At 27.0% G+C, this 26,247-nt stretch overlaps 3 protein-coding genes across 5 annotated transcripts; all 3 read right to left on the bottom strand.

Annotated features, from left to right (window-relative positions):
* Positions 1-408: 408 nt before the first annotated feature.
* On the bottom strand, positions 409-14,559 carry LOC105140764 (uncharacterized). Of its 3 annotated transcripts, none has more exons than XM_011047731.1 (3): positions 14,366-14,559; positions 14,135-14,210; positions 409-749 (listed from the first exon to the last, which is right to left on the bottom strand). In XM_011047731.1, exons 1-3 carry the CDS (start codon positions 14,369-14,371, stop codon positions 475-477), a joined length of 357 nt encoding a protein of 118 aa, XP_011046033.1. In that variant the 5' UTR covers positions 14,372-14,559; the 3' UTR covers positions 409-474. The 3 variants fall into 3 exon arrangements, with proteins under 3 accessions (XP_011046033.1, XP_011046032.1, XP_011046031.1); XM_011047730.1 differs by lacking the exon at positions 14,135-14,210 and adding an exon at positions 974-1,049 and having other exon boundaries at positions 14,366-14,551; XM_011047729.1 differs by lacking the exons at positions 14,135-14,210; positions 14,366-14,559 and adding exons at positions 974-1,049; positions 1,212-1,327.
* On the bottom strand, positions 6,057-7,408 carry LOC105140765 (uncharacterized). The gene is made up of 3 exons (XM_011047733.1): positions 7,235-7,408; positions 6,855-6,930; positions 6,057-6,731 (listed from the first exon to the last, which is right to left on the bottom strand). The coding sequence occupies exons 1-3, from the start codon at positions 7,238-7,240 to the stop codon at positions 6,496-6,498; spliced, it is 318 nt and encodes a 105-aa protein (XP_011046035.1). The 5' UTR covers positions 7,241-7,408; the 3' UTR covers positions 6,057-6,495.
* A 2,953-nt stretch (positions 14,560-17,512) lies between the features above and the next one.
* On the bottom strand, positions 17,513-18,426 carry LOC105140766 (putative late blight resistance protein homolog R1B-19). Its single transcript, XM_011047734.1, has 3 exons — positions 18,208-18,426; positions 18,047-18,122; positions 17,513-17,933 (listed from the first exon to the last, which is right to left on the bottom strand). The coding sequence occupies exons 1-3, from the start codon at positions 18,211-18,213 to the stop codon at positions 17,638-17,640; spliced, it is 378 nt and encodes a 125-aa protein (XP_011046036.1). The 5' UTR covers positions 18,214-18,426; the 3' UTR covers positions 17,513-17,637.
* Positions 18,427-26,247: the final 7,821 nt, after the last annotated feature.

The following is a 26,247-nucleotide window of genomic DNA, read 5'->3' as shown; positions in this document are numbered from 1 at the left end:
GATTTGATTTTAATTTTTAAAAAATAAAGAAATAATTGACTCACATTCAGTTAACTAAAGTTAAAACTCAATTTGACTCAATGACTCTTTTTTATTTTTGAAAAAAAATAGTTAATTCAAGAAGTTGATCCTCCCAATATAAGATCTGATTCTTAACTGGATCAGTTCTGAGTTTTTTATAACTGTGCATGGAATCTCATGTAGTTGGTCTGAAGATTTTGTATCTAATTCATTTAATATTTTATATTTTTCTTATAAATAATGAAATCAAGTTGGAAACTTTTCTCTGTCCTTCTACCTAATTTTTCAATGAAATTTACATTTAACAAGTCCTAATGCACTGATGGGATATCTAAAAAATTTAATATTGATGAGATTCGAGTATGTTCCTGCAAACACACGTATACATAAACTTTATGAAATTGAAACTTTTTATTTCACGAAATAATATCTCTTACATTTAGAATTAAAAAATTAAGAAATGACACAAATTGCATTAGGATCCTCCTCAACACTTCTAACATTTGGATAATGGTAATGATAAGCTGTGATGTGAAGATCTTGATCTTGCTTCTTCGGCTCTTCTTTCTTGGGTACTTCCTTCTTCTTTTCAGGTTCTTTTGCCGGTCCTACTGTAACTATTTCTGTGCAACACAGCTTTCTCAGTTTGGCCACTATGTGTACTGGATCAATGTCCCCTATCACTGTCAGCTTCTGTTCCTTCATCTCCATGGATATGGAATGCACCCCTGCAAGTTTGGCATCACAAAACAAATACTTCAATAATGATAATCTAGATTTACAAGTTAGTGAACATATATAGCAAAGTTATCAAACATGTCGCAAGCTTCGGATCATGGATTACCTTTAAATTAAACCAGATTACGAGATATAACTCGCCCTAAGTCGACTTACTCGAATGAACCGGGTCCAATAATGTGGATCATAGAAGGAAAATAAATAAATCTAATACCTGGAAGCCTAGATACTGTCTTCATGGCTTTCTTCTTAGCTTTCTCTTCATGCAGATCCAATATCAGCACAGCTTTCTGCAACATAATAAGTCCATGCATGTAAATTTTTTTATAAATCAATAACAAGATTATCCAGAAACTGGAAAAAAAGAAGGATGAAATGAAAACTTGACTCATTCTTTCACGCATGCATTGTGCACAAAAGACAGAAGGCCAGTAGGCCTTAACTGATCTCACCTTCATTGTCGCGGCTTTGAGGGACCAGGACAAAGAAAATTGAAGATCGAAGACGGCAAAGAAGAGGCCAGGAAAGAGGAAGGGAGATTATAAGCTTACTGAACCGAAGTGGTACTGAGGGAATGAGATTTTATAGTGAAGGAGAGAGATATGAGTCAACCATGGGACGGTAATAATCTTTTTTTTCAACAAGTAACAAAGGAGACAGGGTGGAAACCCACTCCTCTCCAATAATTGCACTTTTTTAATCTGCCTTATCTTTTTATTTTTTACTGTATTCTATTTACAAGAATAAAAAGCTACAATTATGAAGAAAAATATATTTTTTACTTCTAATTTTATTTTTATTAACATCCTTCTAATTACAAAGTATAAAATTAATAAAATGTTCAACTATTTTAATATAATTTTACTTATACAGTCCCTTAAAAAAATAATATATTCAAAAAAAATCATTCATTACTTATAAAAATTTTATATGATAATAATCACAATATTTATTAATAATATAACTATAAATTTAAAATTCAATTTTTTATTAAAAATAAATTTATAATCCAATAATTAACTATTATTTCTACATAAATTCAATTTTGCTTTAAAGAACTAAACAATAAAATTAAAAATAAATAATTGATACCTCATTAATTATCAATTATTTATTTAATTTAAATTCAATTAACTTAGATTAATTTATCAAATATAAATATCAGTTAATTTGATAGACTATTAGGACTAAGTTATAAATCTCTGTCTGCTCCCGAAAGCTTGATAGAAACTGGACTAGAAGAAAATAAAATGTCGACCTTTATAAAAGCATTTGCTCTGGGGATGGATACGGGAGGATCCAGTCAACTCAGATCGGTTGCTTCCTTAACTCGTTAAACTATAAAACTCGGTTTGCACAGTATAATTATTTAAAACTCAACAACAGCCTTGAGATTGGACCGGTTCTAATTTTAAAAAGATAAAGAAAAAATTGGGTCGTTCTAACTCAGTCAAAAACCAGAAAATGGTTCGTCCTTGATTTAATGACTTCGTTTTTGAAAAACATTGGAAAGCTTACGCTAACACTGTTGATCGATTCATGATATAAATAATTAAGCAATCCTTAACTTGTGTTTATGGTCTTCAATTTAGTAGTTTATTTTCCTCATCAGATTTTCTCATCTTATCTGCTTCTCTTTCGATTTTTTCTATAAACAAAGTAAATTAATTAAAAGAGAGCATGAAATTGATAAAATAATTACGTTATAAATGCAAGGGGTGGTATGGCAACTTAAGATTCGTGGTTGACAGGCCTGAGATGGTGGTTGCTATCCGACTGTAGTGGCGGAGGAGGTTCTTGGAAGGTAGCCATGGAGAGATGACAGATAAAGTATGTCTTTTTCTCTAACTTGGTGGAGCCTCTGGAGATTAGGAAAGGCAAATACTATTGTTTTCTGATGGGGGCCTTTAGACCACTGGGGATATTGTGGCTATCATAGAAGTTGAAAGGTTTGTCCTGACAATATTCACTAGCTTTTTATGGCCATGGATTACACCCTATGAAATTGATTTGGGAATTGATTGATTTAGAATCTATTCCTTTCTTTCTTGATGATGATTTGTGATCAAAACTATATTTTTTAAAAATGTTTGCCATAATATTTTTTGGAATATGATGTATATTTATTATTCTTTCTTGTTTATGTAATCTTCCATTTGATCATTCACCATCTTAATCTCGTTTTCTTCTCTGCTTAGCACCCCTCTCCTTGACTTTTTTGTTTGTTATTTATTATTTTTGTATTATAAAAGAATTACAAAAAATAAAATAAATGAAAGTGTCAAAAATAATTAATGAATGACTAAAAATGGACTAAATCACACCAATCTTAAAGGAAAAAAAATTAAAATGGGTTGGAAATTGAGATAAAAATGGGTCATGAAATGGACAGTGCATAATCTATGTACCTTTTTTATATTTTTAAATTAGAATATAAAAAATTAAAATAAGACATAAAATAGACAACAATGATTAATTAAGCTATGAATATGTTTAAAAATATAGTAATTAAATATATGAATTTCGAAGGTGATTTCTATACTTACACGAAGGAGTTCCAGACTATTGTATATTTGTTTTTCCTATAATAACTTATTTTCTTGCTCCATAATTTAACTAATTATTTTGTGACTACACCAACTACAAAAATTATAACTGAATTAAAACTCAAACTCGTGAAAAAATAAATGCTATGCACTTTAAGGAAGGGCATTTCAAAACAAAAACCGAAAAACAAATTCACATATATTAACATGGATATAAAAATATATATAAAAAAAACATTCAAGTAACAAATGAATTATTATTCTTTATATTTTATCAAAAAACAAAATTAAACAAGGAGTCCATACAAATCTTCTCTATTATTTATCGATCAAGCAACATCCTAGTACAATGCGCAGCAATTATTCATTTATCATGAGTTGATTTACGGACAATAAACGCAATTAATGTACAAAACAATTACGAGGAAACTAGAATGGCCGCAATGTGTACAGGATCAATGCCCCCAACCCCTCTCAACTTATGGCCTTCAAGTCCATGCACATTATTTTATAGTTTTATTTTCAGAATTATTTTGTCAAATTGTGATTCATAGCTAATCAGTAATTTTTTTATTAATGATATTCCCGACAAAAATATTTCATCAGCTTTTCTTTCATTAGTAATATCTCATTCCTTCACTATATTAATAGGTAAAATAAAAATTACCAATAATTTTACAGATAAAAATTATATATCAAAAAAATTCTTGCTTGAAATATACTGACGGATATATTTTATCAGTAAATGTGTGAAAAATTGACAAATTATTTCTATCGACAAATCATTGGTGATTGTTAAATTTGTGCCAAGCTACTGTGAAATGCCAACGGATTAATTTCATCTGTAAATTTATCACTAAGATGTTAAATATTGACGGATACAATTGACGGATACAAGCCATCAGTAAAATCCTCTGTGATTATTTTTAAATATATTTTAAAAAAATTATTTAGAATACATAATATAAAACTATATAAATTAATAATAATAAAAAATCAATTATGCAAATAAAATTTTTATTAAACATAAAAAATAAAATTAAATAATATTCATTATAAACTGAATATATTTCAAAAAAAATATTAAATTAACCATTAAAGCTGAATATATTTCAAAAAAAAATATTAAATTAACCATTAAAATTAGATAATATTTATTACAAATTAACATAATGGTGAAATTGAAGAAGAAGAAGGAAGCTGATTATTATACAACTAAAAAGAAAGAGACGCACAAGTATCATCACTTTATGATGTCATGGTCATGACTATTTTATGTTTTAAATAAAATGCAAAAATAACTACAAAAAATAGTTATGACTATTTTATTTTTTAAATAGTGTAAAATGCAGAAACAACTACAAAAAATAATTATTTTATTTTATTAAACACTATTTTATTTTATAAATAGTGTTTGGCAATGCATAAAAATGTTTTTAAAAAAAAATATTTTTTATTTTTTATTTTTTATTTTTTATTTTTTATTTTTTATTTTTTATTTTTTATTTTTTATTTTTTATTTTTTATTTTAAATTAATATATTTTTAGATTATTTTAATATATTAATATCAAAAATAATTTTAAAAAATATATTATTTTAATATATTTTAAAATAAAAAACATTTTAAAAAATAATTATTATTAGAATCTCAAACACATCTTTCATGTCATCTTCGTAAAATCACAGTCACAGCGTGTGAGGGTGTATATCTTTTAGTTTGGCACTTACAAAATCTTTTTTGCTTTTCTCTTTTCATTTTGATATTGACAAGTATCAGCTGGATTGTTAAATCAACAATTTAATATAATTTTATTTAAGATTTGGTATCGACTATTTATTTTAAATAATTTATAAAATTTGAGTTTTTTTATTTCATTATCCTTTTTTTGAGATGATACACAAACCAATTAACATCTAAATAAAAAATTGTCTCATGAACTCTAAATTCAAGAATCAAGGAGAAAAAACCCATAACAACCAGAAGGAATATACTTCTTGCAAAGAATCAACGTTTTCCCCTTTCTCTTCCATTTTTGCATACTTTTTTTGTTTTAAGCTCTAACCTCTCATTGTTTTTCCTAACCCATTAATTTTCAACATCAATTCAGAGTTATTATTGATATTATAAAAATAAATAATAAATAATTTTATTTTAAAATCTAAATTTATATACTATTATTTACGTAGATCATTAAGATTTTCAAATTAATTTATTAGAGATTTCCATCCATATTTATATACTATTATTTAGTTTTTTGAATAAATTTTTCTAATTAATCTATAATTTTTTCATGTTTTATATAACTGAACTTTATTATTAAAAAATAAATAAATAATATTTATTTTTTGATAGTATGTCTGCAATAATGTGTAATATGTTTTTTTTTCATTTTATTCATGCAACAAAGTTTGTATATGTGTTTATTTTAATTATTATTTAATTAAATAAAAATAATAATTTTAATAAACAAAATCATTAAATATAATCGGTTAAATAAACAATATTGCAATATCAAGTATGTTGATTCATATTTGGCTTTCAACTTGTCAAAATATATATTTATTTATCTTTAATGATATTTTTTTATTTGTTATCATAAAAATAATTCTTAAATTAAATATATACATAAATTTTTTTGATTTATACTTAATATTTTTCAAGTTAAAAAACCTGTCAAGAAAGCTTACATATTTAATTTTCTTGTTGAAAAAGAATATCAACCCCACGACAAAAGCGGAGACCAAATAATTAACGTGTGTCTGGCGTTGTGGTATGCAAAGCAAACATTAGGTGGCATCCTGTCTAGGTGGAGAAGGGCTTTACCACTATCTTACTAACAAAAGCGAAGAACACTAATAGCGGAGAAAACCGAAAGTCAGTGGAGTGGAAAAGGGGTTGGCCTTTTCATACAAAACAGTAGAATTGCAGGACAGTATTTGAGATTGGTCGTAGAAGATATGCCAAAACAACATTAGTCATCACAATGTTCACCATGTTGCATCCATCCATCACTTTAGTTTTCATATTTCCTTGGAGGATGAGGTTTTTAAGGTAACAATATTGTACTTTTCTTGCAATAATTTTCTTTTAGAACACCATGCATTACATGAACAAATTGGCCTTTTATGAGCTATAGTTTTTTTTCACTTATTTCATATCTATATATTATATTTGTTTTTAACATCAAATTAAGAAATGATACAAGGACTTGGGAGCTTATGAGGATGATGGGGCAGGGAAGCCACAGGATCTGGACGTTTCTTCGGCTTCGTTTCTGTTTTCTTCTCAGGCGCTTTTGCCGGTCCTACTGTATCTATTTCAGTGCGACACAGCTTTCTCAGTTTGGTCACTAAGTATACTGGATCAATGCCCCCTATCACTGTCATCTTCTTGTCATTCATGTCGATGGATACTGAATCCACCCCTACAAATTTGCACCCCAATTTAAACCACTAGTTTTTTTTTTAAAAATATCATAAATACTTCCAACGTTCATCTTGATTTATTAATTAGATAATTAATGACCATATATAAATAAATTCAATACCTGAAAAACCAGAGACTTTCTTCATGGCTTTTTTCTTGGCTTTCTCATCATGCAACTCCACTTTCAACACAATTTTCTGCAACAAAAAAAGTTCATGTAAATTTTGTTATGAATAAATATCAAGATGATCAACAAACAGTAATCACTTGAATCAATACCAAATAATCTCATAGAAACAATAACCAAGTCAAACTGGAGCTACCAAAACTCACTGAATTATGAAAAAGAAGCAAGTTTTTTCCTCAAAATAAGTAAATCAACGTAAAGAAAAAGGAAAAGAAAAGAACTTGGCTCATGATTCTTCATGCATGGATACAAGTCATCTAAAAGAATACACACACACACACACATACATACATATTTATAGAGATGATTCTCACCTTCATTTCCTGAGCTTAGAGAGATGTGATCAAAGAACAAGTTGAGATCAAACGGTAAATAAAGAAAGTTTGAGGTGAAGAGGTAAGGCGAGAGGAGGAGCTAAAAAAAAACTCGGTGATGAGGTGAAGTGTTCTTTGTGCGGGGCTTTATAGAGGGAGTGAGGATAGAACAGTGAGTCAAGCTGAGGATGGTGGTTCATGGTCAATGAACTTAAAATTGTTTCCGCGTGGAGATTAATTTCGTTTCTAATTTGTTTACCGGAAAATAATGGGTTTTTTCAAAGTGATTTTTTTAAATAGATTCTTGAAAAGTAAGTTATTTTTTAATATTTAGTAGTATTATAAAAAATAAATTAAAAAATAAATTATTAATATTTTTTCAAGTTTATTATAATAATAAGAAACAAATCTCACAAATTTAAAAATTTAAATGAAAATAAAATTAAAAAAATATCTAATTTTATAAATTATCTCAAATAAAATAAATAATAATCAAAATAATAGATATCAAATCTAACAGATAAAAAAATTTTAAAAATTAAAATTTCATAAATTATTTCAAATAAAATAAATAATAATAAAAAGAATTAGGATCAAAATTGATATAAGAATTAAATTAAATCAAATTTTAAGGGATAAAATTGAAGAAAAAAATGATTTGAAACAATACATATAGTAATCAAAAGTTTGAGAATTAAATTTAATATAATTGACAAATAATATAATATTTTTAAATTTTTCACAACTTTTAGAAAGTGTTTTTCATTTAAAATAAAAAAAATATTTTTCTGAAAACTAAACTAATTTTTTTTACTTAAAAGTGTTTTGATCCAATGATAAATAAACATAAGAAAATTAAAAAAAATAATTTTTAAAAAATTACTTTTCATTAAATAAACAATCTATACTAGGGTTGTTTTTAGATGTTCCTATAATCAACATGATAAATCTAGATGACCTCGTAAATACACTTGTTTTAAGAAATAAAACCATATATAATAAGGGTGATAATATAGAAAAATTATTTAAAATAATATTTTTTTAATTTAAAAAATTATTCAAAACAATATCAACATAATTTGCTTAACCAGCTCAACCAGTAACTAAAATCTCATATGGGTCATAGCAGAGGCTCTTAACTGTGAAATAAACAGCTTTATCATTTCATTTTCTAAGAATATATTTTCTTTAATTTCTATTTTTTTATTAAAAAAAAAACATAAACCATTGAAATCAAAGATTTATCTTCCTAATGATTGTTAAATACTAACTTTGTGATAGTTAACTCATTACACTGTTTGGGTGTGTTACTAGATGCTCTGCCCGCAAACTAATTTTTTTTACTTAAAAGTGTTTTTCATTAATCTAATAATAAATAAATATAAGAAAGTTTAAAAAATAATTTTTAAAAAATCACTTTTTATGAAACAAATGGACTTATCATTTCACTTTCAAAGAATATATTTTCTTTGATTTCTTTTCATTTCTAATTTTTTTTGGATAAAAAAACATAAATCATTCAAATAAAAATTGTAAAATTGTTGTAGATTTTGCTTCCTCCTGATTGTTAAATACCAACTTTCTGATAGTTAGCTCATCACACGGTTTAGGTGTTACTAAATGTTATACTTGCACGATGTTGTGGGTTTGTGGAAAAAAATTATTGTAATCTACAATATTTTTAAGGAAAAAATTACAAAGTTAAATTTTTAGTTAGTTTAATATTAAAAAAATAAAATTAACAAAGAAAATTTTGCAAAAAATCATAAAAAAACAAAGATAAAACAATGCAGGGAAACACTATAAGAATCCATAGTGTTTCATGAGAAAATATGTAGTTATAATTCTTAATAACCTCAGTATTAAAAATAATAAAATTGATTAAGATAATTTTGAAAAAAAATCATGCGGGAAAACATTGTAACAATTCATAATATTTTAAAGAAAAAAAACTACAAAGCTAAATTCTCAATCAGTTTAATATGGAAAAAAAATCAACAAAGAAAATTTTGAAAAAAAATCATAAAAAAAAAATATCATATAGGAAAACATTATAGCAATCTACAGTGTTTTAAAGAATAAAACTATAAAGTTAAAATCTCAACCAACTCTATATTAAAAAAATAAAATCAACAAGAACAATTCTAAAGGAAAAAAATGAGAAAAAGAAGAAGACAATTTTGAAAAAAAAGACAAAAACAAAATGAAAACAAATAAAAAAAACTTATGGAGCAAGTTAAAGTTAAATTCTCAATTACCTCAATATTAAAAACTACATTTGAGAAAGATAATTTAAAAAAAAATATGAAAAAATATTGTAACAATTCACAGTATTTTAAAGAAAAAATCTACGAAGCAAAATTCTCAACTAGCTCAATATAAAAAAAATTGACAAAGACTATTTTGAAAAAAAAATTCATAAAAAACATATAGAAAAACATTGTAGTAATCCATAATGTTTTTTAAAAAAATTACAGTACTAAATTCTCAATCTGTTCAATATTAAAAAAAAATCAATAAAGATAATTTTGAAAAAAAACATTAAAAAAACAAAAAAACAAAAGAAGAAGTCAATTTTGGGAGAAAAAGAAAAACAATGTAAAACCCAAAAAAAATGGGGGGGAATAAAAAAATGAAGGGAAAAACAAAAAAAATAAATGACAAAATAGTAAAAAAAAATCAAAACTAAAAAAAAACACATGAGAAAAGCTTTTTCTCCATGTATTTTAGAGTATTTGTTAATGATTCCTTGACATCAATACTGGACCTTGGTCTATGCTAGGATTGTTTTTAGATGTTGCTATAATTAACATGATAAATTTAGATGATCTAGTAAATATATTTGTGTTAAAAAATCAAATGATATATGAAAACAATATATGATAAGGGTGATCTAATAGAAAAATTATTTAAAATAATATTTTTTTTAATTTAAAAAACTATTCAAAACAACATCAACATCATTTGCTTAACCAGCTCAACTCGTAACTAAATTCTCATATAAGTCATGGCACTTTTAATTGTGAAATAAACAGCTTTATCATTTCATTTTCTAAGAATATATTTGCTTTCATTTTTTTATATATATAAAAAAAAAAACATAAACCATTGAAATCATAGATTATTAAATACTAACTTTGTGATAGCTAACTCATTACATTGTTTGGGTGTTACTAGATGTTATGCCCGTGTGCTTGTTATATGCTTTTGAGTTGTCATGAGTTTATAAAAAAAAGGGTTATATAGAAAAAAATTATTGTAATCTATAATTGATTTTTTAAAAAAACTATACAGTTAAATTCTTAGTCAGTTTAATATTAGAAAAAAATCAACAAAATTTTTTTTAGAAACAATCATAGAAAAACAAAAGGAAAAGAAAACAATATAAAAAAATATTGTACCAATCTATAATATTTTATGAGAAAATATATAGTTGTAATTCTCAATAAACTTAATATTAAAAATAATAACATCGATAAAGATAATTTTTAAAAAAAATCATAAAAGAATCATGGGGGGAAAGTACAGCAATCCATAGTATTTTAAAGAAAAAAACTACAAAGTTAAATCATCAATCTGTATAATATGAAAAAAATAAAATCGACAAAGACAATTCCGAAAAAAAAATAATTAAAAGAAAAAAACCATTTGAGAAAACATTATACCAATCCATAGTGTTTTAAAGAAAATAATTGCAAAGCTAAATTCTCAACTAGTTTCATATTTAAAAAAATAAAATAAGAAAAATAATTCTGTAAAAAAACACAAAAAAAGAAGAAGATAATTTTGGAAAAAAAGGAAAAAAAAATGAAAAACATGGAGAAAAAACATATGGGGAAAGTTAAAGCTAAATTATCAAGTAGTTCAATATTAAAATAAAAAATCAACAAAGATAATTTTAAAAAAAACATGTAGGGAAACGCTGTAACAAAATAAAAATAATGTAGGAAAACATTGTAACAATTCACAATGTTTAAAAAAAAAAATCTATGAAGTAAAATTCTCAATCAGTTCAATATAAAAAAAATAAAATCAATAAAGACTATTGTGGAAAAAAATAAAATTCATAAAAAAATTATATAAAAAATATTGTAATAATATATAATGTTTTAAAGAAAAAAATTATTATACTAAATTATCAATCAATTCAATATTAAAAAATAATCAACAAAGATAATTTAAAAAAACACAAAAAAAAAACAATCTATGGAAAAAAAACAAAAAAAATGTGTAAAACCCAAAAAAATATGGGGGAAAATGAAAAAATATACGGGGAAAAACAAAAACAAAATAAATAAAAATAACAAAAATAAATAGAAAAATTAAAACAAAAAACCAAAAAAGAAACACGTAAGGAAAAAATTTTCCCACTTATTTTAAAGGATTTGTTAATGATTCCTTATCCGTCGACATATTGGACCTTGGTCTATACTAATATTGTTTTGAGATGTTTCTATAGTTAACATGATAAATTTAAATAACTTTATAAATAAACTTGTAATAAAAAATTAAACCATATTGTGATTCAATAAAAATAATTAAATTTTATTTAAAATAATATTTTTTTAATTTAAAAAATTATTCGAAAGAACATCATCTACTTAACCAGCACAACCCATAACTAAAGTCTCAGGCCGGTCATGGCCGGTGGCTCTTAACTGTGGAGTCAAGTCAATCACACACTCCATTCCCTCTTTCTCGGAAACAACTCTCCAGTCTCCGGTCAGTGTGAATGCATGAAATCTTTCATTTCCTTGTAAATCAAGTAGAAACAGATCTGGTCTTTTCTTTGCTTTGCTTTCAATCGGGCGTTAGGAAAGTTCCAGACAATGCCGAAAAAGGTTAATCACTTTCTTCATCGAACCTTGTCACGGTATGGACAATCAATGGATTCACAGTACATGCATGTGGGTTCGTGCCTGCGGTCGGTCAACGAAGATTTATTGAAATTAATTAATTAAATAACTATCCCCTTATTAAAAAATCCATCAGAAACCAATAATTACTCGGTAGCTTTGTTCTTCTGAAAAGCTATCCCTTTGTTTTTCATTTTCTTTTTCTTAAAAAGGAAAAAAACAACAAATTAAAAAGAAACATAGGACTGGCTAGAGGATTAAGTTTTTATATAAATTCAAAATATAAAAACCAAATACATAATTAATTTATGAGGCATGAGCGTCAGTTAATTCGTTAGGCTCTGAGGACAACGTTATGAATCTCTGGATGATAATAATTCAACGGAATTAATTAGAGACCAAACCAATAGGATTTGCTTTCGGGATGGAAAATATCTGTAGTTAAATATTCACTGACGCCAGAGTCAGGAATATTACACGCAAAACCACCATGGCATAAACCAAAAAAATATTAGCAATTAAAGACAAAGAGTAGCAATGCAGTCTACCTTAGGTAGGACATTTAAGGGGTGATGATATCTTTCATTTTACGTAACCAGTCTCGAACCATAGAATCTCTATTGACCAGTTAGGGTTCCTAGTAACCATAATACTAGGTGGCGACTCTTTAAACAAAGATCATTTATCATCAAAGAACTGGATGCCAGAAATCCATTCTTTCCATTTTATTATAATTTTTAAGGTCGTCGCGATGTCGGGTGCGACACTCCCAATAAATGATCTGTATCTTGACTGGATCAATTCTGAGTTTTTGATATACTATGAGGACTAGGTTACAGATCTCTGTATGCTCCCGAAAGCTTGATAGAAACTAGACTAGAAGAAAATAAAATGTCCAGCTTTATAAAAGCATTTGCTCTGGGGATGGACACGGGAGGATCCAGTCAACTCAGATCGGTTGCTTCCTTAACTCATTATTAAACTCTAATTATAAAACTCGGTTTGCACAGTATAATGATTTAAACTGTCTTGAGGCTAGACCGGTTCTAATTTAAAAAAAAAATAAAGAAATAATTCACTCGTCATAACTCAGTCAAGAACTAAAATTGATTTAAAATTCAATTGACCCAAGTCAAGACACAGTACTTTATCCTTAATTTAATGACTTTTTTTTTCTTTTTTTGAAAAGAAATTAGTCAAGATAAGTTAACTCTCTCTCTCTCTGTTTATAATATAGATTAAATCAATTTTATGCATTAAATTGAATTTTATAACCATGCATTAAATCTCATGGAGTTGGGCTGGAGATTTTGTGTGTATCTAATCAGTAAATATTGGGTATTTTTATATTTTTTTTCTTATAAATAATGAAATCAAGAAGGAAGCCATTTCTCTGTCCTATTAAATAATTTTTTTAAAATTTAATTTATATACAACAATTCCTAATGGATTGATAGGATAGATAAAAAAAACTTATACGTCTTTAATTTTATGAATTTAAAAATTGAAATCATACTTATATTTTCTTGAATGTTTTATGGAATTGAAACTTTTTATTTCCCGAAATAATTTCTTTTACATTTAGAATTAAAATAGTAAGAAATGACACAAGCATTAGGATCATCCTCCACATTTCTAAAATGGTAACAAGTGGTTCTTCTTGCTTCTTCAGCTGTTCTTTCTAGGGTTCTTCCTTTTTCTTTTCAGGTTCTTTTGCTGGTCCTACTGTAACTATTTCTGTGCAACACAGCTTTCTCAACTTGGCCACTATGTGTACTGGATCAATGTCCCCAAACACTGTCAACTTCTGCTCCTTCATGTCCATGGACATTGAATCCACCCCTGCAAATTTTGCATCACAAGATTTAAGAAAAAAATATTCATAAATGCTTAAATGATGATCTAGATTTATAAGTAATGAACAAAAAAAATATTAATGCCTGAAAGACCAGAGACTGTCTTCATGGCATTCTTCTTAGCTTTCTCATCATGTAATGATGATCTAGATTTATAAGTAATGAACCCAAAAAAAAAAAAATGATACCTGAAAGACTAGAGACTGTCTTCATGGCTTTCTTCTTAGCTTTCTCATCATGCAGATCCAATCTCAACACAGCTTTCTACAACAAAATAAGTCTATGTAAATTTATTTTATAAATCAATATCAAGATAATCAAGAAACTGGAAAAAAAAAAGGAAAAAATGAAAACTGGACTCATTCTTTCACGCATGCAATGTGCACAAAAGATAGAGTCTAGTAGGCCTCAACTCTCACCTTCATTTTCGCGGCTTTGAGGGATCTGGACAAAGAAAGTTGAAGGTCAAATACGGCAAAGAAGAGGCCAGGAAATGGGAAAGGAGATTATAAGCTTGGTAAGCTGAAGAGTTTCTTGGGGGGTGAGATTTTACAGTGAAGGAGAGAGAAATGAGTCAACCGTAGGACAATAGTCTATTTTTCAACGAGTAACGAAGGAAACAGGGTGGAAAAACTCGAAGGAAACAGGGTGGAAACCCGCTCGTCTTCATTAATTGCATTTTTTTAATGTGTCTTATCTTTTTATTTTTTAATTTAGGCTATTTACTAAGCTCCAATTGATGTGTAAAATTATATTTTGTTACTTCTAATTTTATTTGCATTAATATTGTTCATAGTACAAAGCATGACATTAATAAAATCATCAATTGTTTTAAAATAATACTGCAGTAATATCCTCTTCAAAAAATCTTAATACATCAAAAAATAATTATCTATTACTTTTAAAACCTTTATAAAATAAACCAACTAATTATTCATTACTTATTTAATTTAAATTTATTCAACCTAAATATTCCATAAAAAATCATTTTTTAAAATTTTTTAATTTGACAATAAAATTCATAAAATATATTTAATACTCATTAAACAACTCATCATTTCTTCAATTATAACATATCTAAATTAAAAAGTTAAACTTAATTTTATCAAATGAGAAATAAAATTAATTCCCTTTAAATCTCAAACAAATATTAACATACAAATTATATATTAATACAATAAAATTCTTTAGAAAAAAGTTATTAGACACTTAGATATTCAAGCAAAGTACAAATATTATACAAAAATTTTAATAAATTAATTTAAAATATAAATAAATTAAAAAAATAAATTTACACAAGAAATTGAACATGATTTAGATTGCTGGTGATTAGAATTTAAATGGTATTTGAAAATATGTTAATGGTTGTTTTTTAAAATGCTTTTTACTTCTAAATACATTAAAATAATGTTTTTATTTTAAAAAATTATTTTTGATATTAGAATATCAAAATAATCTAAATCATTAAAACTATATTAATTTAAAATAAATAAATAAATAATTTTAAAAAAAAACACTCTCCATTAACTGTGCTAAATACCGTCTTGGAGTGGCTGGATTTACAGGATTGTAGCTGAATTTAATTACAACAAAACAAGGGAGGGGCTGCTTCTTTTTTTTTTTGTGTGGCATGAAGAAAAAGAAGAAGAAAGTGGGGTGAGAGATCACGGTTGGTTTTTTTTTTTATTTATTTTATGAACTTCCAGGTTTTAATTTATTTAATTAAGTAATTTGACTATTTTGTTGGGAAATGCTGGTGTGTCAAATTTTTTATGATTTTTTTATTCTATTAGCAATTTCATCAAAAATTATCAACTAAGCATATTTTCATTGCTATTTATATAGAAAATTAATAACAAAAAAATTCCATAAAAAATTATAAATGAAGTTTTTTTGTCTGTGTTTTTATTGCTATTTGTCAATTTTTTAATAATACAATCCAATTTAAAAACTTAAATTATTTAATAAAATTTAAAAAATAATTTTATATTACTCTTTAATATAAATTCTCACTTTTACTGTAGTTTCATGCAATAAGTTTTTAAGTAGGGAGACTATTACAGGTAGAAGAAATTCAGATTTATATATTTATTTAAAACGTATTTTCTTATAGTGTTTTTAAATACTTGGACTTAAGGTAATTTGCAAGGAGCAAACTCGATTACTGAGTTTTAGGATTTAAGGTAATTTTAAAATCCTAATTCTTCAACTGCTTAATTTATACAGTCTTCTAATTAAGCTTATATTTCTTGTTTCCATTCCTCATTTTGTGATTGACATATCCTCTAACAAGACATATGAGTTTATGTCAAAGACAATAAATAACCTCTTGTAAGAATGGCGGGGGCTTGCAACCGGAAAGATGAGGAACAAGTCTTGGCTACCTCGTGTTTTTTTTTATTAGCTTGGAGAATTTAGCTCATCATATAATCAAGTTGTTTTTAACATTAAAACAGAGGATTGGAATGCGGTTTTTGATTTGATTCCTCATCATCTGTTTTTAATTGAATAGAATTTAGTGACCTTGATTTTTCATACACGGGAATTGACCTGTGCATGCTATGATTGGGACTTATTTCCAATATTTTTTTTTCTTTTAGTCTTCTTTGAGTTCATTGTATTGATTATTATAAACAAAAAACCGTTGGAGTTTATTAAAACTAATTTATTAATTCATTTAGTGTAAGAAATAATTAAACAATCCTTAACTTGTGTTTATGATCTTCAATTTAGTAGTTTATTTTCCTCATCAAGTTTCTCATTTTATCTACTTCTCTTTTAATTTTTCTAAAAACAAAGTAAATTAAAAGAGAAAATGAAATTGATAAAAGAATTAATTAAGTTATAAATGGATTAAAAAAAATAAAAGGATTAATAAATACATCGTTTAGTTTCTGAAACCGTAAGTTACAAATGCAAGCGTTGGTATGGCATCTCAAGATTCGTGGTTGACAGGCCTGGGATGGTGGTTAATATCCGACTGTAGTGGCGGAGGAGATTCTTGGAAGGTAGCCCTGGAGAGATGACAGATAAAGTATGTCTTTTTCTCTAGCTTGGCGGAGCCTCTGGAGATTAGGAAAGGCCAATATTATTGTTCTGTGATTGGGGCCTTCAGACCACAGGGGATATTGTGGCTATCATGGAAGTTATTACTGACTGGTTGTTTGTTGGAGTTTTTAATGTTGAAAGGTTTGTCGTAACAATATTCACTAGCTTTTTATGGTCATGGATTACACCCTATGGTTACGAAACCGACCCGGTTTATGAAATTGATTTGGGAATTGATTGATTTAGAATCTAGTTTGAGTAGAATTTTAATTAATAAGAAAGAATTGATCCGGTATGATTCTATTAAGAATCTTAGTTGATCTAGAATTTGGTTAGTTTAATTGAGAATCTGTTGATTTTAAAATAATAATAATAATAAAATGATAATGTTTTGATATATTTTTTTAAAATTAAGTTAATCCTTTTAACTCATAATCTCTTGCATAAATCTCCTACAGGACTTAATAATTATGACTTGGGATGAATGATTTTAATTAATTTTTAATATAATGCATTAATTTGGACTTAATCTCATATCGGATTTAATATCTATATATATAAACAAACAAACATACTAAAAGCTTAATGAAATTGTGTATTATGCTTTCAGCAGTGATTTGTTCAAGCATCTAATAAAAAAAAATTAAGAAATGACACAAGCATTAGGATCCTCCTCGACACTTCTAACGTGATAATGCGTGGTCAAATAAGGATTATAGGCCTGATAAGCCTTCACCCACTCAGCCACAGCATCTTCTGGCTTCTTCGGCTCCACCTTCTTGGGCTCTTCTTTCTTCTTTTCAGGCTCTTTTGCTGGTCCTACTGAGATTATGTCTGTGTGGCAAATCTTTCTCAACTCGCCCACTATGCTAGCAGCATCGATGTCCCCAACCACTGTCAACTTCTTGTCCTTCATGTCCATGGCTATTGAATCCACCCCTGCAAATTTCCATCCCAAAAAACTTAATTTACTATAAATAAAAAATCATAGACACTTCAATAGTATTATTGATTTATAATATTCTAATGATCATAAAAGAAGAAATCAATACCTGGAAGACCAGAGACTCTCTTCATAGCCTTTTTCTTGTATTTGTCATCGTGTAAATCCAACTTCAACACCGCTTTCTGCAACAGATTATAAGTTCATGTAAATTCTCTTATATAATCAAGAAACTAGAAGAAAAGCAAGAAAAGAAAGCTTGATTCTCACCATCATTTTTGTAGCTTTGAGGGATCTGATCAGAGAAGATTGAAGATGAAAGACAGCAACTAAAGAAAGTCTGAGGTCAAGAACTCAGACAGGAGGTGGCAAAGATTATAGACTTGTTGAGTTGAAGAGGCATTGGCCGAGATTTTATAGTGAAGGAAAGAAAACTGTAGTGGCAACCTCACACGTTAGGACCACAAGTCTATGGTCAATGAACACTCTGTATGACCGGGAAGGGAAAGCTCCTTGGTGTTTCCAGTGCTTAAAATGTCTTCGCTTTCAGTAGATTATATATTTCTAGAAGTCAACTTATTTTATTTCTTTATTATTACTAAACGAGAAGCAGCTAAAATGCAAGATATCCTACGATTTAGTTTTATTTATTTATTAGTTTTGTAGCATAAAATATTTTTGAAAATATTTTTTATTTTTTAAAATTTATTTTTAACCAATCATATCAAAACAATTCAAAAACTTTTAAAAATATTATTTAACCATACTCTTAATCACTCCCTCACAAGAAAAAGAGTAGAATTTTTATTAATCGTGATGATAATGAAAGTCTCGCAAAACCATTTTTTATATACCAAAACTAGTATTATTAAATCTACTTGGACTGTGGATCAACTCAATAAACATATCAATCTAGCTCATAATTTAGATGAAGTTTTAAATTAAATCTAGTAAAAGTTGATTTGGTGTGACCTAATCAACCAAGCAACTCGATTCTCAATTAAGTTGAAATTTAATTTGATTTAAAAAAAATAAAAGAAAAAAGGAAAAGTATCCTAGTCATACTTTAGCATAATTATTTTTTTTCATTTTACCTCTATTATTTAAAAAATTACAGCTTACATCCTTAATCAACATAATTTTTTAATTCAGATGAAAAGAACAAACTACCTTAAAATAATTTATTAGGGGTTGAAAAAATGTGTTAGTCATCTCTTTATACATCATCCTCATAAATAAACCACGCAACTCGGGCTCATAAAACATCAACCTCCCTTTTAACCTTGATGATTGCCCACTAACCTTCATTTTGAAGTCAAAAACTTCTCTTCCAATCTTGTTACCGCCTTTAATTCCATTTACTTTGGCCTTAAACTCTGCCATTCCGTCACCACGCAAACAAAAAATGCTAGAATTAAGGAAGAATTGTTGAAGAAATAGTGGTATGATTTTAAAAGGCTACTTGAGGATCAGGGTTTGAAAAGTTTGAAGAAATATCCCTTTGATTTTGTTTAAGTGGAGTGATGTTTTTGAGATTTTGATAATGACATTGTGGGTTGCAATCAACTTGTTACAATCAGAATTGTGGAGTTGTTAGGCTCTTGTTCATATGAGAAAAATGAAAATAGATGATGTAAACTACGGTGGTCGAAGGTAACTGCTGTAAGTTGAAAGGAGGTGGTTGTGAAAGGAAAACTTAGATTATGATTAATGAAAATAATATGGGAGCTATTATTGAGGTGTCTTATAAGGGGTTATGTTGTTGTTTTTATTGTTATGAGAAAATAAATGATGTTGAAGATTTTGAATTTTTGTTTTTAACAAAGGCTATTTTGGATTGTTAGTGAGGGAGACTATTGGTTTTGTTTTAAGGTCTAAGTGTATATATATATAAAAGTCTATAAGGGTTTTTGTGATTGCGATATGAATAGTGGAGAAAGAGACTAGTTATGGTAGATAGATAGCGATGTTTTAATGAAAATGAAAAATTAAATTGGCTTGGATAAAAATTAAGTATTGAAGATGGTGATTCGAGACTTGTGTTAGAGATGGAGACACTGTAATCGGGAGATATTTGGGTTAATGGAGAAGACTGAGTTGGTTTAATTGGGAGATGTTAATAAAGATGGTAGTTTAATGACAATTTCTGTTATTTTAATGCGTCAAGTTTTCTTAGTCATTAAATAAAATATAATGACAATCTTGTAATTAAATAAATCTTTTTTGTTGGTTTTTTTTGATGCCATGTAAATTGTTATAAATATTTAAAGTTCATTATGTTTTCTATCATTTTTTAAAGAATTAAGGCAATGTGTGAAAAAACGACTAAACTATATAATACTCATCTGGTTTTTTCTTAAAATAATTTAAAATGATATTATTTTAAGTTTTTTTTAAATATATTAAAATGATGTTATTTTGAATTGATATAGATTAACTTTAATTAACTTATATGACCCGTGACTTTTTACTTAAATTGGGTATCAAATCATATCTGATTTAATATCTTTAACTAAAATTAATAGAAGTAATTTGAAAAAAAAAAATATTCAAGTTAACATTTGTTTGAAGAAACATCTATTGAAGACTCATCAAGTGCATTAAATTAGACAATGAGTCAGGCTAGAAGAATTCAAGATTGATTGCTGGGTCGAGTTTAATAACAATGTCAAATAGCTTCTTAGATCTTTGATATTTTTTTTATTCAATCTGTAACATAAAACACACTAGAAAACTAAGTACCTTAACTAAACTTATTTCATTAATTTATAAAAAGCTTTCTTCTCTAATTTAGTTTATAACTCGTTCATTGGCTTGTGCATCGCCACAGGTTAAACCAAATTATTTTAAACATATAAAAAAAAAATCTAAAAAGTGTAGGGGGTTATTAGGCAATATTATTAAACTCAAGTAAACAAGTAAATCTTAAAACCTCTCAATTAGGTTTTTTACCCGGTACAAGTTTCTAATTAAACTGTATTAGAGTCGACCCGATATAAATCAGATGATTTCATGGATTTGAAGGCAACCTAAATGACATATAAAAATAGAGCTTAGCTTATAAAAAAAACATCAAAATAAAAATGTTTTTTAAATATTAAGACAACGGCATATTAAATAACCGTAATTACCTTGCTATTTGGTATATAGAGTCAATTATGTTTAATACCTATATTTTTAAAATAATTTTGACTTAATTATATGATTAAAAAAATAAATACTCTTAATTTCAAGTATTAAATCTAAAATAAAAGCTTGTTTGATACTATAATAACCCTATACAAAGCAGAATAAAATCACCAATGAAATCTATTTCTCAATCAATTTAATATTAAATAATGAAGTTAAAGAGAAAAATAAAATAGCTTTTATTTAATTAATATTGATATTAATTAAAATATCAAATTGCCCCTAAAACAAAATGATTATAATAAAAAAACCAATATAAAATTACAACTAAGCCCCTTAAATCAAGCTTTAATAGTCTTGATTTTTAAGCCAATAGAGTAATGATACTGTGCTTTGGATAATAAGATTTGTTTAAAAAAATTAAGTAAAGTGTTGTTTTGTTTTTACAGGTATTATAGTGATGTAACTAGGCAAAAAAGTTATAAGAAGTTAAATCGCATAGAAGCTAATTCGATGTGAATTAATTGGAAAATAGAAAAAACTAAAATAACCCTAAACAATTATAGAATAACAAATGAACTAAGTATAAAGACTACTGTACCCTTTGTGTTTCTTTAAAGGCAAAGTTATAAATTTATTATATATATCAAGGCAAATAAATTGTTCTTTTCTTACATGTTTTAGATTTTTTTAATTGCGAAAATCATTGAAAAAAAGAAAAGCTTCCCTCCCATCCCTCTTCAAGAGATTTATTATTGATGCATTAAATGAGTCATTCCTTTGTTGACTATTAAGCAAAGGCTGCATCTCCTCTTGCGTGGAAGAACTCTCTAGTCCAATAAGCTTATGGTCTGAATTTCCAGAGGAGTTTTGAGGGCTCAAGTAATTGGAAGATCGAGCTAGAAGACTACAAGTCTTCGCCTTCCGTGATCTCAACGTTTTTGGAGGGATCCGGTCAATGCAAGAAATGCAAAGAAACTTCCCTGGCTCTGCCCTACTTTAGCAATGGATTAAAAATTATAGATTCAAACTTGTAGGCTGTGACTTCGGCTGATACACAGGACATCGTTAGGTCTTGCTTAGTGTGTGTGTGTAGTTCTTGTTAATAAATTAATGGATTTTTTAAATTCTGATTAAAATAATATTAGTAGTAAATAATTGGATATTAATTCAATAAATAGCCAATCCCAGTTATATTTTAAGGTAAATAGTCTGGCCAAGAATCCCATTATTTTATGTTCTAATTTAATAAGAATCTACTCAACAGTAAGGACAGAGATTTTCAAAACGAAATCAAAAGAATAATAATAATAGTAAATATTTGCATTTCCACTTCGCTTGTTTAATTAAAGAATATTATTATTAAAAAAAATTCAGTGTATAATAATTTTATATGATTCGGTTATACATGCATCCACGAGCGGGAGAGAAGAGTTTTTATTGCAGGTCAGAATTTGGGAAAGAAATATTAAAAATTGCAAGCCCTTGCCTCTCTTCTGTTCAACTATGGCTGCTATGCACAGTGGTAGTGTTTGGGGATTTAGTATAATATGTTTTTTAAAAAAGAATTATTTAAAAATATATTAGAGTAATATTTTTTTATTTATGATATTAACACATCAAAATCATTAAAAATATATTAATTTAAAACTAAAAAAATAGAAAATGTATAAAAACATAGTACAACTATATTTTCAAACAACAACTTTAATTAGTTCAGATTTGCTGTTATTTTTATTCTCATAGTGGGATGAACCTGTTTTCAAGAAAATTTAAATATTTTTTTTGTTTTAAATTAAATTTTTTTATATAGTTTTAATAGGTTGATGTTAAAAATAAATTATAAAAATAAAAAATATATATAATTTTAATCTATTTCTAAATAATAAAATATTTTAAAAAATAACATCTACTACCCTTTAAATATCCAGTTGAACTTCTAAATAATAAAATATTTTAAAAAATAGCATCTACTACCCTTTAAATATCCAGTTGAAAAAAATAAAAAACGAGGTTCATTCACTAAACTAACAATGACTTGTCGTCCAAGCACAAGGGGGGGAGCCCTCGAGCAAGCTTGTTCGAAACACAAACGGAAGACGCCGTCCATGGAAAGGATCTCCGAACAGTAACACTTTATGATTAGAAGTCAAGGGGGTATGTCAGTTCAGGAGTAATATTTTTTCATGCGTAACAATCATGTGATCTCCTCGAAGGCAACAGCAGTTCGGTGAGATACGCCGAAGGTTCACTGCCATCGTTCTTTCCAAGAAACCCAGTCACTCAATTGATGGTGATTGAGATGACTAAAAAAATTAAAAACTAATTAAATTAAAAAAAAATCAATTAAATAAATTAAAAATTTTGAAAAACTTTAAATTCTATTTTGAATTTAAAAAACTCAAACAGCAAAAATCCAACCAAACTCAACCAGTTTAATTACTATCAATAAAAAAACATATTATTTTTTTTAATTCTAGTATTCAAACTCCAATCGTCCTTCTGCTCCCTCATCTCTCATAATTCACACTTTAATTCATTATTTTTACTTAAATCAAATTAATTTATTTTCATTCACAACTAGCCACGATACTTTTCTACGACATCTTTAACTTCAAACTAGTTATTTAAAGTGAGATTACCTCTTTTTTCTTTGAAAATTGTAGTTGTTATCAGCAAACCAAATAAATAAATCTCTCAATCATCCCCACTCTTTCTCCTTAGAGCTTTCTATCATGTTTTTTTTATTACTAAATGTTTTGTTTAAGAAATTATGGAATTACTTCTATTGGATCATGTAATTCTTCTCATTTTGCTAAAAGAAACCTCAAGAATCTATCTTTTTATTGTTGTTTTAAAAGGATTTATTTGTCTTTATTTTATTTTAATCTATTGTTTAATTTGTCTTTAATTTTGTAACAACGAGTTGTTGTCCGTATTAATACTAGTGTTGAATGTTTGTCTTAATTAATCAATTTTAAAATTATTCTATAGGGTTTAGAAGCTTAAAAAGCTAAAAAAATATTTTTTTTCTTGTTGTAATTTTAAGTGGTCTGCTTAGTTTTAGATTTAAATATAATAGGTATTTGTAAAAAATTATATAGGTTTATTAGTTTTTCTATTGAAAAAATCAAACTAAACTTAAATCAGTTGGTTTGACCCGGTTTTATTAAAATCCAGTTTAAATCTTTTAGTTTTTTAAAATTTTATTTTAATTTTTTTAGATAAAAATCCAACCGATTCACCACTAAATGGTGCATAGTATTTTTATTAAGAAAATTAATTAATTGTTGATTTTCAGGCCACGACCCAAACGTTTGTGTCTTGGCCCAGATAGAACCACCTAAGTTGTCTAGGTTCGGCCTAAACAGACTGCATCCCCGTATTTTTCTTCTTTTTTGATTTTTCGAGTTTCGAGCGGTTATAATGCAGTGTCTCGCTTTGCCTTGCCCGTCCGCATAATATTTATTTAATGATTAGTCGATATATTTTACGATTTATTATTTATAAATACAAACTTTTAGTAAGCAGTAAGCACCACTTTTCTTAGCCGATTTATCAACGTTACAAACATAAATCATTCTCCAATGACTATTTATCGCATTGATACTCAAATCCAAACGCAAGCCTAACATGAATCCTGGCTGATACGTGTTGGCCTTGTTTTGCAAACAATGAAAGAACTGGTTTTTGTGTGAATTAGTTTCTTCCTAATCTCATTGCTAAACTAGCAAAACTTTATACCCCTGCATGTATTAAACTTGATTCTTTAATGGGCTTGGCTGCAAATTTACTGTAGCAGCTAATATAATCAAATTGCTCAGCAGATTTGAAAACGATCTTTATGGTATTATTTGACTGCTGTCTAGAAATATATTCCAAAACTATCCGGATAGTATTAATTAACTTTACATCTAAATTATATTTATTTTTTAATAATGACCTGCATTAAGATCTATAAATTGATGTTGATTCTTAAAAAATATATATAATTCGGATGATGAAAATGTTTAATTGAGAGTTTTCAAGAGTTCAAATATAAAAAATTATTTTGATACAATTTAAATTGGGGTGGACGTTCAAGGTTTGTCCAGGTTCAAATGTCTCGAGCCTGCCTTTTAAACTTTAAGCACGTCTAGCGATGAAAGGAGTTTGTCTCCTTCCACTGCACCTGGGTTTGAGTCCTCGTGTGCTTGTTTGTCATCCCCGCGATACTTTATATGTCTACCGGATTTGCAGGGTGTTTAGTAGGCCATAAAATTAGTCATGATGCACGCAAACTGACCCAAACACCCACATAAATAAATAAAAAACTTTGAGCAAGCCCACATGCATTTGTTTCTTTCTATTGAGAGCACTTGGATTCTCCTTTTTGTCTTGTTTTCATTACATTTTCTTCTCTCTTGGATTTCATTCATGCGTATTGTTACATAGAGCACTTGAATAAAGGTTCTTTATCATGTCACTTATATGAGGTTTTGTATGTTGGAAAAATTATGATTAATTTTTAATAGTTGTCCTCTAGTATTATGATCACTAAAAATCTATGGTATGTGAGAGTCTAAGTAAGGAACTGGTTATGTAAGGAAAAGACGCATCACTCCTAGTACACCTTATCTAAAGTAAATTGCATTATTGTTTAAATTTTTTTTTTAAATCGGGTTTTTATTCGTTGGTCTTTTTTAAAGTTCGAGGCAGATGTTTTTTTATAAAAAAAAGTCTTTATCTTATTGGGTTAAATCCTAACTGTTCTAGAGTCTGAATTTTGGCATCGTATTTTTACACCTTGTATCTTTAATATTCAAAGGTATACTTTATCATGTAATTTTACATCCTAAAAATATTAAAATATACATCTAGACCGTAAAAAAATATTGAAATTTTTTTGACATGTTGGTCAAATCTTAATGGATAATCATAAACCGGTTATGATATCCATTTTTTATTTTTTTTTAAATATGAAAATAATACAATTTTTGTTTTTTTATGAAAAATATGCTTAGAAAAATTTTAGCATTTGGTCATATGTAACAAAATATTTTTTTTTCTTTTTGAAGATGTTTAATTTTTTTTGAAATATTTTGAAGAAAATTGGGTATTTTAATACCAGATTTGTATTTTACAGTGTAAATATACAATCCGATATTATGCAAAATTGGTTGAAAAATACTTGAGAAAATC

Source organism: Populus euphratica, unplaced genomic scaffold (genome assembly GCF_000495115.2).
Source record: "Populus euphratica unplaced genomic scaffold, PopEup_1.0 scaffold109.1, whole genome shotgun sequence".
Lineage (NCBI taxonomy): Eukaryota > Viridiplantae > Streptophyta > Magnoliopsida > Malpighiales > Salicaceae > Populus > Populus euphratica.
This window is presented reverse-complemented; position numbering and strand designations above follow the sequence as displayed.